At 39.4% G+C, this 12,975-nt stretch overlaps 1 protein-coding gene across 1 annotated transcript; it reads right to left on the reverse strand.

The window, feature by feature from the left end:
• Window positions 1–232: 232 nt before the first annotated feature.
• LOC135454157 (parvalbumin, thymic-like) lies at window positions 233–4,786 on the reverse strand. The gene is given in 7 exon segments (XM_064726026.1): window positions 233–357; window positions 1,629–1,738; window positions 1,960–2,092; window positions 2,873–2,940; window positions 4,675–4,709; window positions 4,711–4,756; window positions 4,758–4,786. Coding segments are annotated over 7 exon segments (447 nt in total). The 3' UTR covers window positions 233–331.
• Window positions 4,787–12,975: the final 8,189 nt, after the last annotated feature.

A 12,975-nucleotide genomic window follows, 5' to 3' on the forward strand; every position in this document is an offset into this window, starting at 1 on the left:
CTAAATAAAATTTTTAAAAGCAGCTTTTTCTCCCGAGGGTCTTTTTGTTTAGTTGATTTTTTAATTGTCTTCTCCCCTCTCCCAGCCACAATATCAACATTATCAGTGGTGGAAAATCACAAAGTGCCTTCTTTACAATGGAAATGTAACAATGCCATGTGACCAAAACATTGCAAGGTTTCTCAGCAATCCGGTGTGTGAGCTTCACGTGTGGGGAACTGTTAATGCCTGAAACAATATAAAAATGTACAAACACATGCTGAGTGCGAAGTGCTTGCTGGACGAGGTAATTGGCAGAGTCAGTCCAAGGTTGCCTTTGGTCTAATGCTGTTTATGCCTTCACCAGAGACTGGAATTCTGTCAAGGAAGAAAGTGAAAAAAGCAGGGAATAAAACTTGTTGAAAGTAGTTTCTTGACATCTTTAAAAAGATAGATAGAAATGACTAAAACTCCTAGGCATGGAGGGCTCCCAAAGTTATTATAACACTGCACAAGCTACTGCTAAACTGAGATTCTGGGGGCGTAACAGATTTTTCACTCCTTAAAAAGAGTAAGTGCAGGGAGGAGGAGTGTGTCTGTAAATTTGTATTTGTGGGAAATCCTGACTTAAAGGTAAACTATCTTTACCCCATTACAAACTCTGATAATAGCCAAGGAAGAGGAGCCTGTAGCTCTCAGTGAGAGTTTTTATTATTCCAAATAGAAAATATCTGTAGTGAAGTAATTCCAGAATGGGAGATTCAATGGCCAAGATCTGCAAAATACAATGCCCTATTTGGGGCTCATAAACAGAAGCTGCTAAAGCTGCTGCTAAAGCAAATTCCTCCAACAGTGGATCTCTCTCTCCTCCCAAATCTGGCTAAGATTAGCACGTGTGTCTGTTGGAGTTATTGCCACCTGTCCTAGTTCAGCTGAGACAGCCCTGTTTTCAGTGACTTCATCTCTAATACATGATGCATAATGTCCTATTTTTCTGTGCTGCAGTTTCTAAAAGAAATATCCTGACTAGTTCACATCATCCCTGTGAGGTTTTCTTCAGGAATTTGATTGAGTTTCTCAGAGGAAACTGCCCAGTGACATGTTAACTTATCAGATAATTTTCCAGCAGAAAATCCTGTGCTGCACTGCTGCAGTTGCAGCCTTGAGAAACAATACCAGTCATATTTTACATTAGTGCATTAAGCACCCAGTAATAGAGGCCAATGTTTGAGAGGAGACAAAGAAATCAGTTTTTTTAGTCAGACATGTGTTTAAAAATGGAAATATTGTATGGCCAGAAGTGCAGAACATCTACTGCTGTAATAGAAAATCGGAGACTTCCAGGTGTTCTGAATCTTTTAAGAATCTGACACATTGAGTCTATGGGTCAGAAACACTGCAGGATTAACCCCAAAGCTCTTATCATTGATTGGAAGACCAGACTTTACACTGGGCTTAAATATTCTGTTGCTACGACAGAGATCAAATGGGAATAAAGCTATGAAAATAAAAGAGTATTTGCTCATAGAAAAATTGTGGCAGAAAGTATCAGGCCAAAGTACTCGTGTGAATTCTGCATGCCCCAGTTTAAATGCAGCCTGAAATGTGTGCATTTTAAACCACAAAGTTTATCAATTTTCCAGTCTTACCTTCCACTCCAATTTTGCCATCACCATCGGTGTCCCCTGCAGCCAGGAAAGCCTTGGTCTCTGCCGAGGTGAGGGCTCTGGCGTTTGAGGAGAAATTCTTCAGGAACAGCCTGAAATATAACAGGGTGCTGTGCTTGAGTTTTCCTCTCTGAAACGTCCCATAAGGTAATGTCTGCTCTTATTATCTGAGGGATTCCACACAGATTCAAGAAACTACCAGAATTTGTGTTTTATTTTTAAAATAAAACCAAGGGTTTCTTCAAGGACACCAAATAAGTACTAAGGTTTTTGTTTGTTGTTTAAAGAAATAGAGCAGCTGAACAGTACTTACTGCAGCTCCTCCTCTTCAATGAAACCACTCTTGTCCTGATCAAGGATTCCAAAAACTTTCTTTATCTGATCAGGAGTTTTGCTGGATAAACCAACCATGGAGAAGAAAGACTTGTAGTTGAAAGAATCATCAGCTGGAAGAAACAGAAGTTGTTAAATATTCTCCTTTGAAGTTGCTACTACTGTGTGTATTCCTTGTGAATATGTATGTCTTTTTTAAAGCATCAGCCTGCTCTCTTTCTCTTGTTCCCTGGTGTAGCAAAAGAGAAGATGCAGTGGGTAATAATTTCCCTTTTTAATCACTCTGTGCCCGTGGTCATGTTTCCTTTCAGCCAGTTTGAAGTTTTCTGCTACAGTGCACATTCTGCTAAATCAGGATTTATGCAATGTGTCACATGCAATTAATAATAAATATTGAGAAGGTGCTGCTGTGACTTACAAACAACTCCTGTAATTCTTCATTAATTTTCACAGAGTTCTTACTTAGGTGAAGAATTTGATAGAAGAGTAAGTAATTCACAGACAAACCAGATCTTTGAGTATTTGGAAAATTGGCTTGGTCTTACTGAACAGTTCTTAAGAGAAGTGAGACTGATAATTGCTTCACAAACAACACTCTCATTCTGCGAGCTGAGGCTTTTTCTGAAATTTTGAAGGACAAGGCCAACTTTAAATTTAAGTCTTTAACAGGTTTAGACACTGACAGCTTAGTGTGAAGGCAGCCCTAACTGAAATGGTGGTCATTTAATTGCTGTTCACCACTTGTGAGACCTTTTGAATTTAAGGGACTATACTGTAATGCAGCTTAGAAAGAGATCTCACAGGGAAGGAATCTGAGGGGAAAATGATAGGCATGTCATCTTAAGACATAAAAATGATATGCATCTTCTGTCTGCAGAGCAACCATTCCTTACCCTGGCAGCTGGAGAGAGCAGATTCAATATCTTTAGCAGAGAGGATGTCAGTGATGGCCATTGTTGAACTGTAAAATAAATTAAATGTGAGCTACTTAGTCATTAAAATGACTTCTGTCCTACTTTCATGGCTCTATTTGAAGTTCTGCAGTGACAGTGTGTGATAGGGGAGACATTATTCATCTGATGGCAAGTGGAGCAGGCTGTAACAGATGTCTGGAGCAGGTGCCTCCACTGAAAGCTGGGAATGAGGGAGGAATTCTGCACGCGGGAGCGTGGGGCTCCGGAGGATCTGCTGCACTGAGAGAGCACATCCAGGGTGTCCAGCACCACACAACTTCATGGCTTCTGTGTGGGTTTTCCTGGAGGTGGATTATTGCTCAGTAAAACCCAGAGTAAAATCCTGAGTAAAACACTGAGTGTTTTACTTTACACTCAGTAAAACCCAGAGTGTATTTACAGCACACAAGAGGTAGGGCTGGTATGTCCCCTAGAACTGTACCTGGAGTAATTGGAATGTGAAAAATCTAGTGTTATTATCAACAGATGTAGTGATTTTCACAAAGAATGAAAATATTAGTGTAGAATTAGTAATAGTAATTTTACTCATGTAAATTTGGAGGGTAAGTTCCTCTCCTGTTTAGTTGCAATGATAAATGTGTCTTGTTGGGCTACTGCATCACTGAAATACTACATTTCATGAGAGCTCTGTAAAAAAGGTTTTTGCCAGTATTTTCTGAGGTAATTTTCTTTTTGCATTCCATATAAGTTATAATAAACCATATTTTTGCCCAGATTTTGGCATTTTTAGTAGATTGTTGTCTTTAGAACAGAAGTATCATGACTTAATATTCATTCTTAGTAGAGTGGAGGAGGTGTTTTCTTCTGACACAGCGGCTTTTCATGTGAGAAAAATACTCTGTCCCATTCAGCCACCAACAGCTGCAAGAGTTTGTCGGTGCAATGTGTATCACTTAACAAAATGCTATAATGCCTAAATTTCTAATCAATTTTTAATGTGTTGATGCAGTTAGACTTTAGTAAACTGCACACACCAGTGCAGACCGGTTACAGTTTAAAACTTGCAATGTTACTCTTGATTCATTTTAGTGAAAGAAGGGGACTAAGGCATAGAAAAGTGATTCTTGAAAGCCAGGAGAGAATAGAAATATATTTTCATTAATCCCTAAGTGGTCTTCAGCAACATCATTCTTCCTGTCTAAGCACGGACTGAGAAGGAATCAACTAGTGATACCCATTTGTAGTCTGTGCACTGGTTTGAGATCTAAACACAGGTTTAAACTTTCTCTAAAATATGAAATGGCTGCCTCTCTACCTGTTGGTTTGCAGCAGAAGAAATTGTCAATCATTTTAATTCCTTTCTGAATATCTCTGAAATGGTTAAGAAAGTGATGGCATACGTTCCCACTGATGGCAATGGATCCTTCCCCAGCTCAGGCAGCTGGGTTACTTCTCTTTTACTACTGAATTACTTTGTCCCAGTGGGTTCTTGTGCAAAATACTTCCCCCTCTCAGCATTAGGCAATGTAACTTTGAGCTCATCCGTTCACCTAATTCTCACTGCCAACAGGATTAAAAAGGGGAAGAGTTGAAAGGTAACCTAAAAATCACAGCATTTTTGTCACGGGACATCGTTCCTGCCTGTTCCATCCTCTGATCCAAATTCTGATTCTATTCTATGTTAGCTTGTAAAGATACAGCATCCTGGAAGCTGAAATAAGTATAGATTCTTTAATTTTGCTTTTGTGTTTCTTTGAAAGCAGAAGATGTAATCAGCTTACCTTTGTGGTCTTCTTGACTGGGTAAGGAAGCAGTCAGGTTGGGAGGAAGGTACTTGCAGTGTGTCTCCAGCAGAGCTGAGCTTGCATATATATACTTTAAGTTGTATACCATATACAGATTTTAGATTTCAGCGTCACGAAGGGGGAATGGTGTCAAATGAACTTGCCTAACTAATCATCTTGCACTATTTTTATCTCAAGAGAATACATATGATATTTGCAAACGAAACAAGATAAGTGGCCAGATAGGCAAAAAGAACAGAGTCATGTCAAATTTCCTCTGATTTAAGCAGAAAACACCAGCTTCTTCATGTGATGTAGGGCAAGACAAAAGTCCCCACTATCTGATATGCTTGATCTGAAGAGTCAGATGAAATGAAGCACAATAACTTCTGAAGAAGTGTCTTTAATGACTGTTTAAATGCAATAACTTGTTATCTTACCTGTAGACACTCTCTGTGATAGAATTTCATCATTGGAGCACTAAACAAAAAGAAAAAAATTAAAAGTATCCTTTTAACTGCTCAGGTATTGTTTGCATAGCAAACCAATCAGGGAAAATAATAGCCATGTTATCTCCAGAATATCTGATCTGTTGTTGTTTGGAAAAAAAAACACACAGTGAATTTGTTGCTATAGGAGGTAAAATAATATTATGTCAATCCATCAGAACAGTTGGTTGGGGGAGGGTATTTCATCTGCTCTGTTTCCAGAGAAAATCTTACAATTCTGCAAGATTCTGACAACCTGTTTAGTTGGGTATGTATGAAGTAAAGGGGTTGTGATCTGCCCAGCTGTCTCTGAGACAAAAGCCCCTGAGCCCTACATGAAAGATCGATCTTTGCTTTCAGAATAGAGAGGAAAATTTCAATAGCAACATCATAGCTGTAGCAATTTCTGAAGAGTGTCTTTTCCCTTTTCAGCCTGTCTAGAATCCCTTTCAGAGGAGTGATTATTTTCTAGAATTGTTTGGCCAGTGCTGTTTCCCCGTGTTCCTTTGTGCTAGTTACTTTTTTCATGGATATTATCTGATCATCTCAATTTTCTTCCACGAACGTTGTAGCCTAGCTGGGTGAGGAGCCTGTCAGCTTGGATCTCACTTGTGCCTTGAGGTAGCAGAACAGTGAAAGACAAGTCATATGGATGACAGCACAAGGTGTCATTATGGCCAGGATTAAGGGATGGCAAGGGATGACAGTGCAAGTGGCATCACAGCTTGAGGTGGTGGCACAGTAAGAGGTGGCGGTGCAGAGACTGTCCTAATGTCAGAGAGAGCACCAAGGCATCTTTTTTCCAAAGCATTTCCCTCTAAGATGGAAGACAAACTTAACCAGTCACTGAAGCCAGTCACTAATAAATCAGGGTGCCAGACAGAAAAGTGACAAATGGAGAGCACCTACTGAACCTTAGTGCACCCAGCAATGGCAGCAGCTGATCAAAAGGCAACAAAAGACCATTGCAAAAGATCCTCTCAGTGGAGGAGGTGCTATTTAATTTGCAGTATATAAATGTAAGAAAAATTACTGCTACAAGTTTTTTTCTTATTAAATATTCTGCAAGTCTGTCCTCCGCAGATAATTGTTTTGCAGAGAAGATAATTTGTTTGTTGGCTAAGAATGGCTGTGGAAGATTTCAGCTTTCCCTGTTTTTTGAATGGTTTCTTGACCAGCTGGCACTGAAAAATTTCAAGAAGAATTTGATGGAGAGATATTTAATACTGGCTCTTGTTGTCAGTGGTGACATCTGGTAGAAGGGTACAAATACCACTTTCTGCCTTGAACTCTTCTTAGAAATCATTTTTATTCTAAATGGGAAAAAATTCCTCTCCCTTTTACACACACCACCCTTTCCTCCCCCTCCAATTTGGAAAATTGTTTACATAGTGCCAACAACTGATGTGCAGTACGTAGGGTGTCCAACATAAAAACTGATGGCATGAAATGACCTAATGAAGCTAAGTTAAGAGGAAGGCCAAATTCTGCTGAAACTCTTGGACTGCAGGAGTCTGCACGGGAATTTGGTCCCTGGTGTCTATTTCAGAGAATGCATTTGATTTTAGATGCAATGGCTTCTCATTTTGCCCAGAGCTAATTCCACATATGTTAACCCCTCGCCCCCACTCTTCCCTTTAAAAATAGCATTGATTGCTGTTATTTCTCTTAATGCCTGTGGGCTGTTGCCATTAGTTTGAACTTTATGTGAAGCACATAAGGATGCAGTCTTTAAAAGTGTGCTCTGTTTTCTAAGAGGCTTTGACAAGGTAATTTCTTTTGTGCCCTACGATTTTAAGGGTAAAGCATGCAGTCAAATGATTTATGGCTCTGGTCTGTTCAGCTGTATTCAGACTCCAGCAAGTTTTGGAGTCACTTTTGCAGTAAGATTGGAGGCACTAGAGACCCAGAACATGTGCACTGATGAAATGCACGGGGATCATGTAACTATTTACAACCAGCCTCCAACAACCATTTTCTTTTCAAGCCCTAAATTAGAGATTGCATACACATCTGTCTAGTCACTTTTGCTTTCTTAAATCAAATACTGTTAGGAACTTTGCAGCTGCCATCCAGCTTCACAGGGGAAGAACTGAGGAAGTATGAAAAAGTAAGGAAAAGATATTCCTTTCAGCCTGTCAGGCTGCCACTAAAAGCAGTTTTAAACCCTTGGGCTTGAGCATTTCTCTTTGCTCAAGGCTCTTCCTTCTGGAGGCATGGAATTGTTTTATTCTTCCAATTTTTAACCTTAATTCTTTTAGCATCTGAAGCTGAAGCTACCTCCCCAGTTTGAAAAGCTGTATTTTAAGTCATCATAAGTTCTGTGATTGCTCTATAATCTATTCCTGTCATTCTACTTTGAGTGCTAATATGAATTGCGTGCAAGAGAGCAACAAGAGTTGTGTGAGTGCCTGCTTTAATTTAAATAAATGTGATTTAGGGCCTCTTACATGCCTGAGATAATTTTCAGATGGATGAGATGAATGCCTCTGATAGGGGTATCCATGGTCACGAGTCAGGGAACAGGAATCACCTGACAAAATGTGTGTAACCTATTGTTAAATGGCTTGTGAGCAGTGAGAGTGGAATATTCATTCAGCTTGTAATTTGCTTGGGGAATCTATGAGATGAAAGAAGCTGTGTAGATGTAATTTAGTGTAATTATATTAATGCATCATGCTCCAGTCATTTGAGGAATGTAACTCCTGGAGAGATCTGGGAATATCTGAGAGGGGTTTTAGGTTTTATTACTTAACCTACTATCGATAGACACCTCATAACTACTCCCCACCCCGTAAAATATTGAATAAAGGAAAATGCTGGAAGGACTGCTATGAGGGGAGGAGGCTGTATGTGGGAAATACACCAAATAACATCTGGTTTATTCTTGCAAACTTGAATGAATCACAAACTTTAAGTAATTTATTTTTCACCAGCTATCATTCTAATGTCATGTGGGTTCAGCCTCTGAGGTAGATTTTCAGAGGTGCTAAAACTTTACAATGCAGCTTTTCAATTCCTGGTGCCCTGTAAAATGTTAATGTACAAAACTTTTTCAGTTATATTTTTCCAACATGCAGAAAACATAATTTTTAAGCCAAGTAGATTGTTTACATAAATCAGACAATTTGTGGTCCTCCACATCTGAAATGGGAATTTCAATCCTGATTCCAGCATTTGAAAGGAATATGGGCCAGATGTAAATTCTATGTGATTTCTGAAGCTGTAGTTCAAAACTTTTATTCCTGAATTTAACCTTTCCAGTTCACTTCCATTTCTGTTTCTTTCTAAAAATGTTCATTCAGTGGTACAGAAAGAAAAAGGCCTTTTTTTAAAGAAAGAAATTCTCATAGTCTGATTTCTGAAATGGTAGAGTTTTGGGTCTGTTAAATCTGATACAATCATTCATAAACAGACAAGATACTTGAACCTCCAGATGACTCCATCCCTAGGTTTAAATTACCTGCAGTAAGTGTAAAAAAAATAGAATAAATTTTCTTGCCTTAATTCTGAAGCAAAAAGCTTATTATTTTTGAAAGTGTCCAAACAGAAATGGCAATAACAAGGTGTGTGTAGGAATATAATGGGTTTTGTGTGGAAAATAAAATCAATTCTTGCAATCTTCTCTAGCTAAGCTGGAAGCAAAGACATATGCTGAAAACAGAACTTCTATTCAATATTTCATCTACCATATTCTGTTCTTGAGCTGTGTTCTTCAAATCCCGTGTGGTAAAATCCCTCCCCATCCTTGTTACAGGAGTTGTAACTTTACTCTGTGTGTTTACACTACGTAGCCTGGTGCAGTCCTGCTCCATGACTATGGTTTATAAGCACTATAAATAATCCTCAGTTGCAGCAAGCTCTCAAATATAGATGTGTTTGAAATGAACTCAGATGTTTTTCAGCCTGTCTGTATGTTCTTGTAGAGTCCTTATCCCAGTGTGTAAACAACAGGTCCCACTATAAACAGAAACAGCTCCTTGGCTTGTGTAACTGCAGGAGCACCAAGTAAGAACCGAGTCAAACTGGGTCACTATCTGTGCTTTGCTGATCTGGTATCCACAGTGCTGAATAAAGCAGGGCCTTTGATTCTTTTGGCAGAATTGCTTTTCAAGGAGGTGTGTGTATATATATATATATATATATTTTGCAAGGATACACAGGTTTCAAAATCCCAGATGCTGACTCAGAGATGTTTTCTCTGTGCATAAAGCTGAGCTCCAATCTGACTTAAAGGTGCCCAGTGAGGTGTGACTTAATTCCCTCCTCCTCCATTTGCTGAGACGGGGAAATGGTCAGGACTTGTCTGGGGTGCTGGGCTGCTTTTCTATGCAAATTAGAGCACGATAAGGGGCTGGTGTGTGTTTGGGTGTTATCCAAATGTGGAGTTCATGGCTCCAGGGCACAGCACCCGGACCCAGGAACTCAGAAACATTTCTTCATCCCTCATTAGACGTTGCCAACAGCACTGACAATAATTAGAATGAGGACTATAGAGAAGTAAGCTGAATGAATATGGAAATGGGTACTAGAGACATAACAGCATCGGATATGAAAGCATCAAGTCTCTACAAACAAGAATCCATTGAGCATTTGAGAGCTAAGCCCTGGTTTAACCAAATGGTGCATCAATGAAGTGATTCCACTGTTCAAATATTTGAAGGATCAGTGGGATGAAAAGACAGAAGCAGGCATTGTTCTTCCCATACAGTGCTGCATTTGTGCTGTAGTTCCTGAGTGATATCAGTGTCCAGATAATCCAGTGATTTCAAGCCTTATTGTATAGCATAGGACAACCCATACAGCAAATGCAAGTTCTTCTTTTCCATTTATGAACAAACCACATTATATTCACTGTGGATTTCATTGGCAAATTGCTGCAGTCAGGTGTAAAGTAAATTACTTCAAGTCTCTTGCTCTGAATGAAAAATTAAATTTATTGTATTCAAGTTATAAATTCACTTAACAGTCTTTCCTTGAATTGTAATGGCTTTCATCTGAGCTGAATTATAGTAATGACTGCACCTTGCTAAAAAGGATACATTTAAAAAGGAATTTGACTAAACAGGAAGCTTAATGAGAAAAAGGCTAGAAAAGGCCAGGTGAATCTCTAGAGCAGGAGGCCTGTCTCCCTTGGAACAGGAATTCAGCCTGGCTGTGCCTGGTTCATTGTTACAGCAGAAAATGCCCTTGAACTGCAGAGGAATTGAGCTTGAGCTCCTGCTCACACAGGAGGAGGTAAATGGGGAAGTGCTTGATGCACTTTTGATTCTCTGAGAGAACTCACAATTTTTGAAGGATTTCACTTATTATTTTATTTGACTTTTGCATTTGGTATACCATACAGCAACATCCATATTTAAAAATCCAGATGGCGAGAGCAGAAGGTGTCTTGCTGATTCCCAAATTCTCCATCTTGGCTTGTCCTTTTCTGAGTAGGGGTGGATGAAAGAAGCTGATAAGGACAATAAATGCCTAAGAACTTTGCTGAATTTGAGAAGTAAGAACATTTTGCAAATGTATTCTATGTCCTACTCTATGCTGAGCTGGGCTGTACAAGCTGTAGTTCTGGGCAAAATTTGTCACGTAGAATTTTTTCTGGAAAGTTAATTACTTCTGTGGCCAATGTGATGTTACTGAAATTTGATTCTTAAATGAAATGTGAAGCCTTTACTAAGAAATGCTCCAAAGCTGTTATCTCAGAATACCATGGCAAGGTAATTTCAGAATACCAGATCCCAGCTACTTCCTGAAAGTTGCAGCTATATAAAACCTTCCTGAGCAGTGATGTTGAAAAATGCATGTTAATCAGTGCAGATCTTCCCCATCACCTAAGCCTGTAATTGATGGTGCCATCAACAGCAGAGACAGTCATTTAAATTATGAATGCTTCTGGTTATGAATGATGGATTTTTTTGGCATAGGAATTAAAGAGTATGCATTATTAGAACTGGTAGAAGAATTCAAGTCATGCTTTGGAGAAAAGTACAAAGTTAGGCATGGTTTAACATTCATGAATATTTGGTGAACAAGCAGATTTTTCTATTAAAGATGTAGGTATTACAAAATGGATAGAGAAGCATCCATTGAAATAAGGTTTGAAAGTTGTTCTAAGCCTTGTTGAAATTGATGCATAAGGCCACCACTCTTAAATTAAAACCTCTATAAGAAGTTCTCTATAAAATCTCTAAAAGTCAGTGCCTTTATGGATGCAAACAACTGAAATGACCAGCCTGATCTTTGTCAATTTATTCCATTTTGATGGAGGCAGTGCTGGGAGTTTCTGGGCAGTGACTCTGCTGGGTCTGAGGGCAGTGACTCAGTGTGACCCACTGCTCTGGGACATTTGCTTGGACATAATCCATAATCTGAATTATACTTATTTGCAGAGTACATTTCTATTAAGCCCCAAGCATATGGACTGCTCAGTGTTATTAACAAAAGGAAAACATGTAAACTTCTCTTCTGCTGAAATGGCCAGCAGGTCATCTTCCAAGAGGAGGATTTCCTTTGATTGAGTGGAATTGGATTTCACCCAGTTTTAAAACCAGAAGTATAAAAAACACAATCTGATAATCAGGCAGCACTTGTATCTTGGTGTCCTAATTCTGCCAGTTCTGTAGCAACCCCTTAGAGTTTTTCAAGGAAAACTGCATAAACAACAACAATGGCAAAAATAGCAAGGCTGCTCTTAGAGAAACAAACACAATTAGTAAAATGGAAAATAAAGGTGCAATCTTTAGAGGTTAAAAAAAAATCTATAAACCTCCTGGAGACTGCAGTCTGTGTAGGGACATTGCCAGAGAGGTGGGATTTGAGAGGACAGACCTGGGAATGAGGCCGTGGTGCTTTGGTTTGTGTTAGCTCAGGTTCTCCAGGAAGCCCAGTTGAAGGCCATGGCTCAGAAGGTCTCAGCTGTCCCTGGGCAGTGAGGAGCCAGCACTGCACAGCACGCTCAGCTGAGCCTCTGCGGAGGAAAACAGCCTGAAATTCAGCTTTGCCAAGAGAGCAAAACCTGTCTGGAGACACTGTCTCATGGCTGGGCAGAGCTTGAGATTTTTCTGGCTTAATTAAAGTAATCTGGGTAAGCCCCACTGCAATGGAGCAGCCATTTGTTCCCTGAGGGGATCTGACATTGTCCCAAGTGTGAGCAGTGCCCGTGGGTCTGGTCCTACAACAGATTTACAACCCTGCCACAAGCAGCAGGAGCAAGGCTGAGTATCCCATGCTTGCTTGGCATGACATGGCTTGATGTGAGAAACACAGAATGGAGCTGATATAGTTACTAAACTGTTTGTGTCCAGGGAATGCTGAGCACATGTGGAGCAGATGGAAGAGATTAAAAAACCATAGAATTATAGATGAGAAATGTTAACAATTAAAGCAACAAACATGAGATTTCTCTGTAGTCTCTTTCCTGATTATTTTGAAGGGTGTTTAGGTGAAAAAGGCTTGACATACAAAAGCTATTGTTAAGTCAATTTACAATCAAATTAATTCAACTCAAACAATACTTTTCAAAATGATCTTTCTTTCCATTCACTCCAACCTAGCAAAGGAAAATCAATGTGTTTAACCATCATTTAATTTAGAACATTTTAAGTTTTCTGATGAATCTGATAATTCAGCTTGTCCTCTACTGTTTCAGCTACTAAGGAAATTCCAACTAAGGAGCTGCTAGATCAGATATCCTGTGTCTCAGGCGACCCAAGATCCCCATGATGGTTTTAGCACCATTCTTAAGAGAACCTTGCAGACTTAGTGAATAAGAGACTTGTTTACCTGAATATGGCAGAGCATTTAGTTTAAG

This window comes from Zonotrichia leucophrys, chromosome 14 (genome assembly GCF_028769735.1).
Source record: "Zonotrichia leucophrys gambelii isolate GWCS_2022_RI chromosome 14, RI_Zleu_2.0, whole genome shotgun sequence".
Lineage (NCBI taxonomy): Eukaryota > Metazoa > Chordata > Aves > Passeriformes > Passerellidae > Zonotrichia > Zonotrichia leucophrys.